This window comes from Rhipicephalus sanguineus, chromosome 2, assembly GCF_013339695.2.
Source record: "Rhipicephalus sanguineus isolate Rsan-2018 chromosome 2, BIME_Rsan_1.4, whole genome shotgun sequence".
Lineage (NCBI taxonomy): Eukaryota > Metazoa > Arthropoda > Arachnida > Ixodida > Ixodidae > Rhipicephalus > Rhipicephalus sanguineus.
The window spans coordinates 131,641,661-131,658,818 of NC_051177.1; the positions used below are offsets into that span (position 1 = coordinate 131,641,661).

General features: G+C 48.1%; 1 protein-coding gene across 1 annotated transcript; it reads right to left on the reverse strand.

The window, feature by feature from the left end:
- Positions 1-2,424: 2,424 nt before the first annotated feature.
- On the reverse strand, positions 2,425-16,199 carry LOC119381879 (glutamate receptor 2). The gene is made up of 3 exons (XM_037649631.2): positions 16,045-16,199; positions 7,641-7,785; positions 2,425-2,654 (listed from the first exon to the last, which is right to left on the reverse strand). Exons 1-3 carry the CDS (start codon positions 16,195-16,197, stop codon positions 2,425-2,427), a joined length of 528 nt encoding a protein of 175 aa, XP_037505559.2. The 5' UTR covers positions 16,198-16,199.
- Between the last annotated feature and the right edge of the window lie 959 nt (positions 16,200-17,158).

A 17,158-nucleotide genomic window follows, 5' to 3' on the forward strand; every position in this document is an offset into this window, starting at 1 on the left:
TTCTTCAGCTTGCGAAGAGAAGCTGCACATTCTGCAAATGTCAATGACAGTAGGTGGTCGAAATGGCCAGATAATGTTGCACCAATTGGTGATACCCAGTATGCTCGCGCACAGCTCGTAGCGGTCTCACTGATGGATCCGCTCGTGTGTGCGTGTAGATCATTCGAATACTTTACACGCAAACAACCACCTCCTCCTCCTTTCATGCAAATGCTCGAGTAGCAGACAACGCGCTTCAGAAGCTGTGGATCTATAGAATTTCAGACTAGAAATACTAAGGTCAGAAGTAATGTCCTTGAGCATCCAAATAGGCCACTTTTTAACATGAAAGTGCTTTATGCCGGGGTCCACCAAGACTTCAGTGACGTATTTCCGTCACGCAAATAACGTGGAAAAAATGTACACGATCAGATGGCAAAGAAAAAAATTTCCGTCAACGGGCATCGAACCCACGACCGCTCGGTCCGCAACAACAGATGCCGGGCGCGCTGCCCACTGCGCCACGGTCCCACACTCTAGAGGCTTTACAAACGCGCCTTTTATATCTACCACTCTTCCGGTCGGCGGGGGGGTGTTGCCCTCTGGGAGTGGTAAAGTAATTCATCATTACTGTGGCCTCCGCGATTAGTACCTGCAACGCGTTACACGTTCGTCCCATTCGGCGCGTTTTCAATCGAAGTGCGATGTTGTCAATGCCTTAACACACCGCGATGTGGCGACTTTAACCAAAGCGTCGTAAAAGCGTCGGCCTCGCTCATAGCATCGCACTAATCAAACCAAAAATAGCTCTGCGACGCGCGCCTGCCTCACCTGGCTGTAACACCGCGTTCCCCGCCTACGCGCTGGCCCCGAGAAAAATCGCGGCCTGGCTACCGGAGCGGCACGACACGCTTTGCGTTTCCCTATAGCGCGGCCGTGGTGTTCAATCACATTTGAACATGCTGCACGATGGCGACCAAGTTCTGTGTCCAATATGCGACGCTCTTCTGGCTATCACAACCCGTTCTCTGATTACGCTTTCACCGTTGACTACTACAGCTATCACAATGGTTTGTTGAATCATTGAACATGAACGTTAGTCGTCGGCATGGAGATGTACTACCAAGCATCAAAGTGGGTGCATTCACGTTAAACGGTGCTATAGCTGCCAGACATCAATATAGATTGTGCAAACTCTCTTATATAATGTACTGTAAACATTGAGTTACTTCTACAAGGGCACGTTTTACTTTTGTGTTATTCCGATTCCTATGACGGAGGGATCAACCGTGTTTTTTCCCTCAAATCCCGGCCGTCCAGAGGGCCCGAGCGAGGGCCGTTAGGTTTAACCTGATGGTTCCCGAGTGGGCCTAGCCAGGTGACGTTGAGTTTACTCGCGTCTATTGTCAACCGAATAAAGTTGTTTCACTCACTCACTCCTTTCGGGTCTCTTAAAACTCAATATCTCTAAGGTATTTAGCGGGGTATAGAAATGTTATGTTTGCCTCATGCTCGGTCCACTAATGTAAGCTTCCCCAGTGATGTACTAGCTCAGTCTTAGAAGTTGACTGAAGACAGCTTGCGAGCCTAGACTACGTAGGTTATTCACTGGTCCTCGTATAACACTTTCCCTCTGAGGCGGTCTGCGTAAGTCCTTTATAGAGGCGTGCCAAACAGGACTTCTAGGCTGATACTGACAGAGCAAGTGTTGACAGGTGATCTGAATCCGTAATGTTGCTCATTGGGCGATACGTGGGAGCCGTTTGTGGCTGTATTGCCAGACCCAGATGCAGATGTCGTCCACGTATATTGACATTCTGATAGGCGCGCGCTGAAAACAAACTGCATTTGGGAGATTGCCAGAGCAGTGTTGACTAGTAGAGCAGAGAGCACATATCCCTGCGGTATACCGAGCACACAAAGGCCGTCAGAGAAAACGAAGGCGGACGGGCGAATACCACTACAAGAACGCTAAGTCAAAGATTACGGCTGCCTGCCATTTTTAAATCCCCAATATTTTTTTTGTGTTACTGTCGAGGTCAATGATAGAACAGTAAAGTGGGCACAAGGAGCCCACATTCCGGCGACACATACCCCAATAGCCCTAAGTCCTAAGCAAGCAAGCACACTGGTGAAAAATGCTGGCATATGTGCCAATAACTGCCCCGATGGTCGATTGGTTACATGCACTTATCTCTTTATTCCGGTTTACCGTAAAATATCAGCATATGCTTATGTTTAAAGCCGATGCGCTCACCTTTTCGGGCTTTGAAGGTGATATTCATTGCCCGCGCAACTACGTATACTAGGATATCGTGTCGCTTAAGACTCTGCCTTAGCAGCGCGATATGTCTAGCTGCTATTTTCGTAGGGTGTTTGAATACTTTTGCCTTTCCGTTTTCCGTGCGCTGGCACAGAGGCTGCGTAAGAAACTATTGACAAGACTCATAGCCTTACCTTGAGCAGGTCTTCGTAGGCGCCCCCTTTCCACAGAAAGGGCGTTATGTCTTTCTGACGGGACAAATCCAAAAGGCTGTCTATACGCTTTGGATCGGGAAGCAGCATCATGGTGGCCTTCATGTGTCCCGTGAAAGCATTCATGAGCACTACAATTGTCAGCCACCATGCGCCAAGCACAAGTCGACCTGGCGTGCTGTGGGGTGTGTGCATCGGCGCTGCAACAGAATTAAACAGTTTAATGTCATTGTGGAGGTATTTGTCAAATGTACAAAGCATATAAAATATTCAAACAGCATTTTAATGTATATCGTTGGTGACTACCATTTAAGTACATACTATTACTGGAAAAGCGGCAGTGATTGCGTTTTAGCGGCGTGCTGCGCGGAATGGGGCGAGACCCAGTTTTTGGCAAGTGCGGTGTGCCGTCGACGCGAATAACCATTCAGGTGTGATGACAATTAGGTCACGGAGCCTTGGCGACCGGGCCGCCATCATTCCCAACAGTATTCAATCGAGAGTTCCGCAGCGCAACTAAAACATAGCTGACCAAACAACGCTAAAACTTGGAGGACGCTTTACTGTAGTACACACTGATATGCTATGCTTTACCCTCTCCCCTACTCCTTGCCCTCCTCTCTCGCCTCCTTGCTATATATTGTTATGCAATGCTTTCTGTCTGTTTCTTTCTATAAATTTCTTTCTCTTATTTTCTCTGAGTATGTTTTCCTCTTTCTTCTTTTTTTTTCTATCTATCTCTTAATAATTCTCGGAATTTAACTTTCAAAACCACAATATCATTATCAGGGACGCCGTAGTGTGGTGCTCCGGAAATTTAGTCTACCTGGGGTTCTTGCACCGAGATCAAAGTGCACGGGTCTCAAGCATTTTCGTTTCCATCGAAAGTGCGGCCGCCGCTGCCGGGATTCGATCCCGCTTCCTTCGGGGCAGCAGTCGAGCCCCATAACCGCTAGACCACCGGGAGGGTCATTGCATCTTTTCCTTCTCTTGTTCACAGCTACGCAATCATATGGTTCTCATTAATGCTTGCTCTGCTAGCGTGGCTGGATAGTGGACCAGGGAATTTAAAGACAAATCAAACACGGGAAACCAGTCTACAGTGTCACTAGAACGTTCATATAGCCCGCGTATTTGAATCACTTGTTCATGGAATAAGTTTTTGTTGATCGAGGAGACGCAGCATTTCTGTCAATCAGTCTTGCTCTTCAGAGACTACGCATACCAATAAGAAAGATTAGGTGATAGGGTATTGTCCTGTCTTTTGTCACATCAAGGTACCTAATATTTACAGGATTGCTTTAGTTATTAATTTTTACATCAGCGCTTTAAGTGCAAAGGTTTCCTTCCCTGTAATAAAGAAAAAAAAAGCGCCTAGATAGTTGAGTGGTTAAGACGCTCGCCTTCGGACCGTGGCTAATCGGGTTCGAATCCCGCCTCAGAAAAATATTTATTTTCTTTTTTTTCTCTTCATCTCCTCATTTCGAATTGTCTACTGTTCCTCTCCTTTCCTTCCTCTAACGCGTTGCTAGGCAGCGCACTCGGCAAAGCCAGGTGCAGCTGTGCCATGTGGTTGCTAGGCAACGCGAGTTTTTGTGCGATCGATCCAGCGTAAAGGCCCAACCGCATGCACGCGATTTTCGAGTGACGGCTACGAGCCACAGCGACGAGCGACACGATTTGCTGTCGCGGAGGGCCATCCATCGCCGTAGCTTGTCGCGTCGCAGGTTTCTGGAAAACCAGAAAAAATAGCTCGTCGCCGGAAGTGAGCATGACGATATCCGCCAACATGGCAGCATCCCTGACCATCGCTTTGGTTGCAATTTGCTCTTGATGCTTCTAATCGGCGCGTATTTCAAGGAGTGCAAGTTATGGACTACCTTCTTTACAGCCCCATCTCACGCGCAGAGCGAGACAGCGGCCATATTTTGTCGTTAATTTTGATCGACGGTTCGTTTTGATGTTTCGGTGGTAGCATGCTGCTATGTCAACATCATCGTCGTGTGAGGTGGCCCTTCTCCTTGTGAGGCAGCGATTTGAGGCGCTGCTGCTTTTCGTAAACGTTGCACGACAGCAATAGAAAACGTTGTAGAGATGCGCCTCGTGGACTAACCTTAACATAACGCAGTTTGCAAAGTGCGACGTAGTAGCGTAGGTAGCGTACGCTTCCGGGTGCCCCCTGGAGATCACAGCAGATACTACTGGCTCGGTTAAAGATAAGATTGCGATGAAGAAAGTCACTAAACGCTTTTATGTCTTCCGTATCTCAAACAAGAGAATAATAAATTTGGCATGTTGTCATTCATCTATTCTGTAATTCTTTTTCGCAATTTACCTGCGTGCACGCAATAGTTTTCAATCGAGCAACCGCGACACTTTGTCGTGGACATATGGGTGCTGGCGTCACGACGCGACAGCGCGACGGAACCCGTTTGTCGCTGTCGCTCATGCGGTTGGGCCTTAAAACTTCGAGCCTTCACAGCTCCGCTGCTAAAAAAATACACAAAACTCACAGGGTCTCTAAGCATTCACCTAAGGCGACTGGAAGGCGAAGGCCATCTTCTGTTTCTTCTCAGTTGATATACTGATCCGACCTCGCGACCCTCTGAAAGATTTCAGCAACTAACGCGGTCTTGCACTGCTTCCAGGAGCAGAGGCCCCTCGTATGGTTTTGCACTGCCTCTGGATAGGCCCACTTTTGACCAATCAAAGGTGTTATGTGATGGCGTCATGTGAAGACGTCGTCACGTGATGACTTTTTGCATCACTCGTGTGGACGCCGCCAACGGGGGGCGCAGGTCAATTTTCGCGTTTGATGAGCCGTCTAAGGCTTTCGTCTTAAATAAAAAAGACGTGCTACAGGATATAGGAGGGCGGTGGTTTTTAACGCGATAGTGTTAAACAACCTATGGTCGCAGAATATATTATGTCGATGTCGGCGGCATTATAAGTGAGACATGAATTCGCCATGGTTGCAAATAGTAAAAATTAGGATTCGAGTATGAGACGAATCCAGGGATTCTCTTTGACAGTCAAGTGTTCTACCACGAGTCACGCCAGTACTTGAAACGGCTTAGACCGGATGCGGACGGCACGTCAGCGATGAGTCAGATTAACTGAGTTGGGTTGAACTACGTAACGAGTGGCTGATTAAAGATACCTACTTATTACAAATGGCTCAGTAATTATTCGCCACCATCATCATCATCGACTACAGAACAAAGAAAAATCCAGTGACGTAGGCGGATGTATTGCATTAAAGACAAGCAGGGGGTACTTCACTACTTCGCAGAATGGTGAATTGTGGCGAAGGGGGTACTTCACAACTGTGCTTGCAGTGGGCGCCCTAGGAGAGCTTACAGTGGTAAATTTCTCGCGCACAGTTGTACTTTCCCTCACGCATTGTTCAGATATACATCGAGAAGCATAGCATTTATTAAAATGAGCAAGCGATGCGAACGCGGTCCGAAACGATAACGCGTACCAGTTAAGCTTAGGCGTCCTCCGAAGGCCTGCCACGACGATACTTTTTACAGAAGAACATCATTTGTGTCGTATATTCTGCGGCTTCATTTGCCTTGGAAATTCTTTAGAATGTCGAAATTCATTGCACGTGCTCTTGCCTGGAAGCGAGCATAATGAAAAAAAAAACCTTAGAAGACGCTTGAGCTTCGCCTTCAAGAGTAGACGCGATAGCGTAATCGACCCTGTTCGTATCGAATTCTCAGTCGATAGCCTGCTTCGCTTCTTCGGGGCGACCTAAAACGTGCCGCAAGTAGCGGAACGAACATGCGCCTGTAAATTGGCCCTTTCAAACTATCCTAGAATGCCTACTGCAAGTGCAGTTGCGAAGTGCCCACTACTGGTTGTAAGGCAACACGCGCACGTGCACACGTTGTTGATGCTGTTGTTGATAATGATAATTAATTATGCCTGACCGCTTTGTAATTTATGAGCCTTTACACCAATTCCACTCGCCGTGCAATTCACACGCTTTGACGCCTGGTGTGACTCTGCGCTTTTGCTTCGCAATATTACATGTGTTAATGACATATGCCTCGCGCTACTTAACATTGATATAGTTTTTTTTTTTCGAAGCAACTTCGAGCACGCGCGTGACTCTGTGGTGGAATAGCAGCTTGCCACGCAGAAGTCTTGTGTTCGATTCCCGCTCGAACCGAAGAGTCTTTTATTATCTCGTAATTTGCATCTATCTATTTAAAATTTTCGCTCATAGTCAAAGCTGACTTTTCGTTGACAATCAATGACGCCGGCGCCGGAATTTCTGCGAAACGAGCTCTTCAAAGCAATCGCGTTAAAAACCTTCCTTTGGTTACATTTGCATATACATATGAAAAAGGGGTAGTGGTGCCCTTTCGTATGAATATTTTTGAGGAGTAAAGAGATGGTTGCTTTTCATATCCTTCATTGACCACATCTTCCACTAGACGAAATGCATTCTTGCGTTTTCTGTACAATTAAGAAGGAAATTATGACGAAAAAATTGGGGGACGCTTAAGCTTCGCCTTTAAGAGTTGAACGCGATAGCGATATCCTGCCCCTAGTGCGCACTTTGAACACTACGAGTGTTTAACAGAATGCGCGCACTAAGGTGTGTGCCTCATGTAATGGTTAGCATGCTTTAAACCAGGGGCAATTATGCGCGAGAAACGTTTTCGAAGTTGCGATGCACCCACTACGTGGTCTTAAGGTAATACGCGCAGTAATGTGTGTGCCTTTTGTAATGGGTGTCTGTCTTTAAACCACCAAGTCGTTATGATAGTGACATGGTGTGTCGCCCGATGGCAATGTACGCTTGTACCACGCAATATTACTGCGATATTACATCTCGTACTGTGACACCTGTATACAGGACGCGTATTTTTGGGAAGCATGAAAGTTACTTTCAGTGCAGCTCTAAGCAGAGGCGTGGCTGTGTGGTAGAACACCTGCTTGCCACGCAGACGGCCTGGGTTTGATTCTCACTCGGACCCAACATATTTATTATTTACTTTATTTGCACCTTTTTCGATTTTTCGGTCACGGACAAGATGATGTTTTTTCGTCACAACCAACGGTGCCGACACCGACGGCGGAATTTCAGCGATACGAGCTCTTTAACGCTATCGCGTTAAAAATAATATCTGCGAATGATCATTCCGTACTAGGTAGTGCATCTTACTTACGCTCCATGAACATTGCCGACGTGTACGTCCACCAGCTTTCCTGGAGTAGTTCACGTATCTGTTTGTTCGTTCGGTAGTTTGCGGCGTCTGACAGCACACTTGCGAGCACGCATAGTAGCAGGCCAAAAAACAGGGCCATCCATACCTGCGAAGGTGGAGAAAAATTCCATTCAGCAAGTTTTGCATAAGAATGAACATAAAGAAGTGAGAAAAAAAATTGAGGCACATTTTGTAATTCGAACTATTGTGCGTGTGAAGCGCTCGCTATCTGCTCATGCCAAGCAATATGGCAACGCTACCGGAAAAAAGTGAGCAATATCGAAGGTTACGCTAACAATAACAAAAGCCAGTCAATATTAGCCACCACTAGGAAGTATCAGGCATCAGCTAGCTAACATGGTGCAGCTATTATGCGCTTATGGGCCTTCCAAAGCACACCGATATTTCTAATTAGTTTTAGTGAAGATTTATTTGGGGTTTAACCATGTGACAAAGGTACCAAGTATGAACACAATACATGGCATGCGTGAGGCATATCCGCGCGTGAAGAGGAATGGCGAAATAAATGTTGCTTTATGGTTTCGAGAGCGCTTAAATCCTACGAGATAATTATGTCATAATGATCACACACACACACATCTAAGACATGAAGATTTGCTTCCGGTTAGTAATGAGAAACGGCGCTAAGTGTAAAGTTCGGAGAGGCAATGAAGAAATACTGGGGTTTAGAAAATTCTACTGCTGCGCCGTAAATGTTACCGTACTCAGTGAATAATTGCAAGCGGCTTAACAGACTATCTTGACATACAAAGTAGACGGAACATCGCCGGCAAACGCTGTGATCATCACAGCAATGCTGCCAGACAGCACAAGACGCCGAACGCGTGGATCTGGCCAAACCACACAGAAATGGCACTGGGCTGAGGACAAATATACTACAGGCGACAGCAGACATCCTGAAGAACCCTACCAGTAACGGAAAGGGAGCACTTTGTCACCGATCTAGACCCAATGAGCTGTCGATGTCAAAGCACGCATATGACTTTAATTGCACAAATGAATGACGAAAGACAAGCGCTGGGAGCCCGTAGAACATATACGTGCGCTGCAGTCGGTTGAGTGCCTTATCCTGGTCCAGAAAAGCAAGGAAACCCCGAGTAGACCGCGAAGACGTATGGGCAATGACGATACGTTTAGTGAAGCACAAGCAGTTTTTTAGGCGAAAGCCTTCAGTGGATATGTTCGCGCTCCTGCCCGCGAGACCTGCACGAGAGTTTGCTAGAGTGTGAGGGCCCACAAACGTATCGTAATGTTTTGCAAGAGTGTGGTAAAGAGTCCCCATGACCTTCGCTTAGTGAACGATGACGTCACAATATGACTCCATCGTGTGACGTTAACATAACGTCACAGACGACAAAATTTGTGATGTCACACGATGCCGTTATCAAATGACAACCTCAGGAGCAAAAAGCACAGTGGAGGGGCGAGGAACACTGGAGCCGACCGACAACGAAAAAATAATTTAATGCGTGTCTCTGAGACGGCGGGTGATTATGTCTTGCAGTGAGTCTGGTACCGGTCTGTATTAATGCATTACCAAGTGTGAATCAGCCTTTCGCCATGAAATGTAGCTGAGAGTGTAACATGCTGCCAAATTTTTGCTCGTCTGAGCTGTGACGAAGCTTGATGATGCCCAACTAGACTGCTCATCAGGCGTCTCAGACATCGAACTATAACAGCCGAAAGGGTATCGTAATCAACGTTAACAACGTGATAACAACGTTAACAACAGCGTGATAGGCCTAGAAAACACAGTAAGCACCACGGTTCGGAAAAAACGCCATGTGGCCATCTCAAAAGCAGGAGGGATGGCGCAGACCTGAAAACGCCACATAACCGCGTTTCAGGCAGCATCAGTTGGTTGGTTGGTTGCAAAACTTTATTGAGGTCCTGCGAGGCGCGCGTCAGCGCGCAGCGGGCGACTCCCACGTCGGGACCATGAGGCCAAGCCTGCCTGCCGCTCCGCGGGCCTGCTGGTCGGCCTACAGCTGGTCAGCCAGGAGGGAGATGCGGAGGGCTGCCTCCCACCTGGCCGAATCAGTATTGGGGTTAGTGCACGTTGCATTGCACTCCAAGAGCATATGTGCTAGCGAGGCTACGTCCCCGCTTGCGGGGCAAGCGTCATTGGGGAACACCTCGGGATAAATGGCGTGTAGGGAGCTCGGATTAAGGTATGTCTCCGTCTGCAGTAGCCGGTGCCACGTACAACGAAATAATGAAATATTTTTACCTCGCGCGAAGAGTGTGCCCACTCCCTCACCCCACACTTAACAGGCTTTAGGCCGTTACGCTCAGACTACTGCAGAAGGCAGAACCTGTGTGATTCCAAAATACCTGCCGAAACTCAACGGGAGACCGCAGTAAAAACATGGTGATTTCTCGGTGAGACCCGGCAAAGTACAGTAATGTCTATACCTGTAAATCGAGATGTAGCGAATGGGAACTAAAATTGAAGGACACACACTAAATTCCAAAGCGTGTTCGGCGAAAGCCTGTGGCCATTCGACTCCTCCGACGGACGCCGCCACCGTGTTGTGCAACAGTTGGGCAACGCCCGATAGGAGGAACAACGCACAACTGTTTCGCCTTGACGGACCGACGCCGCCGGCGCGTTGCACAATGCGTCTTGGAAGGAGCAACGCGCCCCTACCTCGCGTTGACGGATGGACGCCGCCGCCGCGCTGCGCAACACGAGCCACTGTTGCTATGCGCCGCTGTGCCATCAAGTGATTGCTGATACAGTGTGAGGAGGAGAGGCCACAGCTGGCACCATGCCAGGGAAGTATGACTAACACGTTTCGCAGGTCATCAGAGGACTAACGTGATTTCCCTTTTGCGCACGTCATCAAATCCTTTCCACAAGTTACGTGTGGCACACATCGACATACCGCAGCCACGGGTATTCGGGTATGCGCCATCGATGATTCACACTCTATAACAATCCAGACTCCAGAAATCTTAACACAACAGGGTGAACGAGCCCGTGCCGCAGGAAATGCGGTGGCGGCGTCGGTGGCGTTTTGCTGGGCGAAACATCACGATGGAAACAAGGAACAAAAATGACTACTCGAGCTGGAATCGAAACCAGGCCTTCGGCACGGCAGTCCAGTGTTCTGCCACCGAGCAACGCCACTGCTTCGAACTGCTTCTGTTGAAGATCAATACATGCGCCATGACAGGACAGCGCCCACTGGGGTTGCAGTGTTATCTATCCGCATTTATATAATTGTTAATAAACATTACGTATACACTACTATAATTCCGAAGGCTATGGTAAAGCGTTCCAGGAACACGCCAACGTCAGCTACTTATGATATGCAGGTCATCTCACTGTACGTTGCACTTTCTCGCGATAAACAATACTTCTGTTCTTACGTGAGTGCCAACGTTAAGTCAGACCATCGCAACGACCACAGTATGTCGCTGTACTCTAGGCGCGTAGATGTCCACGTGAAACGAATATTCTACATGCATGCTGGATGCCCTGGCAGTCGAATGTGTGCACGGTGACTGAAGATGCGTTAGTTCGGGACAGAATTCGCGACGTTCATCTACATGCGAATGAAGCGGGTTGCTGTGAGTAGTCCTCGCCGTGCGCTCATCAGACCACAGGTGACCGTGAGGGCCTCGACAGATTATGATAATGCTTGTACGAGAGCTTTCTAGGAGACGACGGATAACAGGAATCTGCAGGTGACGCCAGGTACTTGTTGACGGAAGCGATATGAACGACGAAGGAGCCAGCATCGACGATGAGAGACATGGAGCCGGTGCTCCAAACAGTGACTTGAAAGTTCTGAGCTCCGTGATGTTGCACACAGTCATAGTGAGCCTCTGAGAGGCTGACTACTGAGGCCATCGCGAACGACGGTCTCGGTACAGTTTGCCACGACGTCGATGACAAGCGCCCTCGAATGTGTGCAAGGTGCAACGGGTGGCATGGAGCAACCAGGTGAATTCCTTTGATGTGGAACACCCAGGGATATGACAAAGCGGCGTTCTAATTAGTACCGGCAGTAAAAATAAATGGTCCGCTTAAGCAGGAAAACGGAGCACTATTGATCGGTCCGTTCGTAGACTAATCAAGAGAAGCAGCGACCAGCTTCAGAATTGTCGGGATAACGAAAAATTACAATAGCGTATAGAAATGTAGGACCCTCAAGCTAGTACTACGTTTTTTGCCCACTTAGTCAGCATATAAATAAGCAAATGCACTTCACTAAAAAATACGCGCACTTCTCACACAGTTGTTAATGATGAAATGTGGCTCTTTTAGTGCAACTCATTCAGAATGCGCACTTTTAGTTCACTACCGACAACATGTTTGTATTGTTTCCATAAATGAGTTGCAAGCGCATATTTCCGGGTTCGCAAACACACTGTTAGCCTATGAAAGGAAATTTTACTCAAAATCTCCTCTGTGGTTTAACCGCTTGCTACTAAAAGTCACACTGCCCTTTATGCATTCGCCTACGGTGGCTTGAAGGCGCCAGCCATCTTCTTTTAGGGGCCAAGCACCTTAGGGTGTCGGCGTGCATCGTGAATCGTTGTATGCTGTCACGGCGTGCGTCGTCGTCTCCTGTCGGGACGGTCCATTTGCTTGAGCGCAAGTGAGGGCGCCACCACCTCAGCTCTCGCCGTGTGGCGCGAGACAGCGAACTTCCCGCGTTGACTATGGCAACACTCTTTCTGCGATAAACGCTGAACTACCAGCTCGCAAAAAATTAGAACACCCAGCGACTATAGGACGCGCGCTCGCCGCAAGAGACAACGCCGACGCATGCAGCGTCTGCTAGCGAGTTTCTTGATTGAAAAAACAGGCTTCTCAGGCCTCCAATATGGTGTCGGTGGGAGATGTGTCTGTCGGTGGGAGATTGTGCGTAGTTGAACAATAAAGATTGACAGCATGCACGTTAACTAAAAGCCGACTGCGGGTCTCTGTGCCTAATAATTCTTCTGTATCTCATTGCATATTAGCGGGGACTCTGCAGTGGGAAGCACAAGCGCACACTGCATGCTTCGACCGTCCACAAGTTTCACGTTAGTGGAGCTGAAACCCCCTTCCCTACATGCTTCGCCCCTCCCCAATTTTTTCTTTTAAATGCGGAGCATTTCTTAGTCGCACCTGCGGCATCGGCGGTGCCGTCCACACCCCCACTGCGCATGCTCGGCTCGTCTCGTGCCGGCAGCAAGCCTCTCCTCGCCCTCCCCCCCTCCCTCCTTTCCGTCCTTCCCTCCTCTCGATCGAACTCGGGCGGTGTGTATACAAGCGGCGGAGCGCGCGTTCGGAATTCAGTCAAGGGCGTCTTTACTTGGCTTTCGCTTGACTCGAGTAGATGCGATGGAAGCAACAGTACCTTCAATCAGCGTCCCACCACTAGTTGAAGGCAACGTTACCCCACCCTCACCGTCGTCGGCGTCAACAACAGCAAGCAACGCACAAGACAAGGCTGCGAAGAGACGAGCATACGACGCTGAACGCAAGCGTTTGAAGCGAGCTGCGGACACGGAACTTCGTGCACGCTGGAACCTTTCAAGTCGTACTTGGTGTACGCATCGTGTAACAATTAAGCATTCCCAAACCATTCCCAATTACGCAACATTGACGCGACACCCCCACCACTCTGCGACGCATTTACTCGAGTTCCCCCCGTGGGAAGATGCGGGCGACTTTTTAGGGGCGTAGCTCCTCTTAGTCTAACCTTGTCACGCGTCCGTTGTCCGGCGTATCTCCCGGCAGCCGGCAGTAAACGACAGTATCTGTCCGGTAGTGGTGGTGATGGTGGTTTGCGGCGTGACCACCCTTACTGCGCATGCGGATACCCTCTCCACACAGCTCCTCTCTACTCCCCCTCACCATTCCCCATGTCCTCTACCCCTCTCCCCTTCCCCTCTCCACTTCCCCTCTCCCTCCCCCTTTCCACTCTTCCTCTGAAACGCGGGCTAGACATGCCGAAATTCTCTCCTGCGCAACGCCGCGATGAGCTCGAGCGCATGCGCGTCCCCTCCCCTTCTCTCTCCTCTCCTGCACTGCCCCCCTCTCGCCCGCCAGTCGACCACGTTCCCCGCTCGTCCTGTGAGAATTAACGGTCAGGCTAGATGGAAGATACGACGCGCGTAGCGTCCCTCTTCGCGTTCCACGACGCGAGGTCGGGAGCATGCCCAACGAACGCCAACGGAACGCGATCATGGAGGTGCTCCGGCTTGGCATCGCCTCATGGTCCTCCTACGGTCCCCCCCGCCCCTATCTTGCCTCGCGGCGCTGCGGCGCCGACGCAGGCAGCGTCGCGAGGCAGCGTCTTGATTGAAAAAACCGACCGCTCGCGCTGCACAACCGTTCACTGACCACCCCGTATATATAGGCACTGGATTTTGACCTCCAAGGTAGTGCGTGTGTGCGATTGCTCCGGTGCGTGATTAAACAATGAAAATTCACAGCGTACATGTAAAATTAAAGTGAGCTGCAAGTCGTCATAACTCTCATCGATTCTTTAGTATAAAAGCGCCCGATCTCACGTCGGTGATGATGTACTGGGCAGAATTCACGGAAGATTCACGGTTTACCGATGAACCTCCGCAGCTTCGCCCACTCATCATAATTCACTCCGTGGATATGCTGTGATTTTTTTTAGTCCATTGTATTGACTGGGGAATTATTCATTTTTTGCACACTACTTTTTCATTTCTTTGGAAGTAGAGCGCCTTATTATCTCCGTTATGCGTAGCCACTGCCACACCTCCAATCGCCCTGACTGGGCTGTACTATGCAAAAATAAACAAAGTGGTCAACTATGCTCTTTTACGGTGAGACGCACACACTGAAGCGTTGCAGTGCAAAATCTGTGTCCAGTCGAGAGCATATGTTAGTGTTGTATAGCTCAACTGGTATCTTCCGATTCAGGCTGGCAAGTTGCACAAAGATTCTGCGAATAAATCAGACACCGAGATTTCTTCGCGTGCATCGACAGAAAACCATTATACGAACTGAAGTGGAAAGTGCCTATCACACTTTAATTCGCGCATGCAAAACTACTTTCCCGAGTTCATTCAAATTCTTGGGTAGTTACACAATAAAAGCTGCATATTTCTGATGAAAGTATTACCTTTGGCATAATGTTCACGTTATCTGCACAAAAATCGTCCACGGCATTCATGCTTGTATCCTGAAACCAGGAACACAATGATGCGTGTCTGCAAGTATTTCTATATCACGGCCGCTCAATCCCTGTGCAATGTCTTTCACCACGTGTTTTTCATGCGGGGTTGAAATTCTGGCGTGTTGTTACATAATGTCGACGGAAATAGCGCTGAGTGAACAGTCACACGAGAAGAGGACACAACGCTAGCGCCTGTGTTGTGTGTCTTCTACTCGTGTACTGTTTATCCAGCGCCATTATCGTCGATGTTTGTCATGCGGCTTCCCCTGCGGAGAAGAGTATCCCTAGCGACTCATTTGGTTCGTGCTCTGACAGCGCTATGGGAAAGTGATGCTTAGTTCTTATTCCCGACGAACAGCGTCAGTATCATGCTGTGCATTAAATTGGGCATTTCATGTAGGGCGATGCTCTCTTGCTCAAGGTGACATGACATTGGACTATCGGATAAGGTGATACCACAGCTTCGATGGCCAACCATCTTGCCAGCGTGGTTTGGAGCGCACGTATTCTAAATGTCCCCACATTTTTATTATAATACTTTCTTTGGTCTCATATATTCAGGAATATTTTGATTAAATGGTTCCTCTAGTTGTAACATGCCAGCGCCCGAAACAGAAAGCAGACGAAAACAGCAGGTGTGGTTTGTTTTTGTCCATCTCTCTTTGTACATGCAGCAGGGAACATTTAGTATAGCGCAATGATGATAGACTGGGTACTTGTTTTCGCAATGTATGGACGGTCCTTCTTCCTAGCGTGTAGAGTGTGTGAGAAGTGTTAAATACGTCCTTTATTACAAGCGAAAATTATTGCATGCTAGCGCATAAACTTGGCCTTGCATATTATATCACTCTCTTTCATTAGGTTCTATACAATCATGCATATACTCCGATAAATATCTTCATATGATATCAACACTTATTGTAGTCTCCCTTACACAATGCCAACAGTGAAATGTAAATTATTTGAACAAACAAACAAACAAACAAACAAACTAACTAACTAACTAGATAAATATTATATAAAGAAATACCAGTTCTCATTAACATGACATTAAGAAACCGGTAAGCGCATGAATACGGGAACAAGAAGACAACACAGAAAGCACTTGTATGTCGCTGTACCAACTAGCTCCGACCCAGCCTCTGATTCATTAACACGAGTCTCGCCTCCGTTGGATCTTCACTCACCTGCCACTGGAAAACCATCAGTGTTCCGAAGGCGCTAACTTGGGCTTGGTCTGGGAATCCTGCCAAGATAGTCAGGTACTCTGTGTGGATCTGAGGCGGGAAGTGAATAACCTGAATCCTGTCGTAGGTGATACCAAGGGGACCCATTGCCATATCAGCTCTCTGCAGCACAAGGGAAGTGGGTGGGGGCGATGCAGGCCAAGGAAGCAGGTTCAGATATTCGTGACTTAATGTTCTTCACGCCCAAAAAAAAAGGAAACCGCTTTTTTCTTCGACCGCTTTGTAACCTTACGTGGTGCCAACCTTACGTGATGCTACATAGTTTCACCAATGCAGGAAGTTAGCCTGCTCGGAAATTGCCTGCGGTGTTCGTCGCTTAAGGAACGGCGGCCGCGCGTGAATTTGTGAGATTGCAGAAGTTTTACACGAGTGTCCTAATTTCTAACAGCGGAGCTGTTTAAGATGTCGGTAACCTAGGCACTGTCATAAAAAAGTATCATCATCATGAACCGGCACGCGCTCTCTTCCTTCTCTTTACAGTGATGTTGTTTAAGCTATCGGTAACTTGTGCTCCGTCGTGCGAAACATGTAAGGTGGGTATGTTCCACAGGAATTGCGCAAGCCCCACTACCGAGAACAGCAGGTGCGACGGTAAACGAAGACTACTTGGCAAAGTGGAGCACGTGAAATACGCGAGAGAGAGAAAGAGAAAGAGAAAGGAAGATATAGAAAAAAAAACAGAGAGCAAGGCCAAAAGAGAAATAGAGAGAAACAAAGAAAGGGAAAGAAAGAGGAAGCGATACATAGAGAGAGAAAAAGAGAGGGGGAGAGAAAGAAAGGGAAATAAAGATAGAACGAGCAGAAAAGGGAAATCAACAGAGAAAGAGAGAAATCGACGGAAAGAGATACAAAAAGAACATGCAAGAAACCGAGAGAAAGAGAACGGAGAAACAAAAAAGACCACCCAGCTTTGCTCTTCCTTCAGGGTTGGCACCACTACTGCGAAGCTGTCATAATCTTTTAACAAAAACGTGGACTCGCCGCATCATCATCAAATTGCTGTTATGATGTACAGATATGTAGACGTTTTTATCTATAGCTTTTTTTTCCTAAC

What these genes read in the sequence shown, in the direction of transcription:
- LOC119381879 (XM_037649631.2), bottom strand. Translation starts at nt 16,197, where the DNA reads ATGGCAATGGGTCCCCTTGGTATCACCTACGACAGGATTCAGGTTATT. An exon ending in TGATGGTTTTCCAGTGGCAG is followed by an intron (nt 7,786 to 16,044) that starts GTGAGTGAAGAT and finishes CCACCTTCGCAG; the next exon opens with GTATGGATGGCCCTGTTTTT. An exon ending in GTCGGCAATGTTCATGGAGC is followed by an intron (nt 2,655 to 7,640) that starts GTAAGTAAGATG and finishes ATTCTGTTGCAG; the next exon opens with CGCCGATGCACACACCCCAC.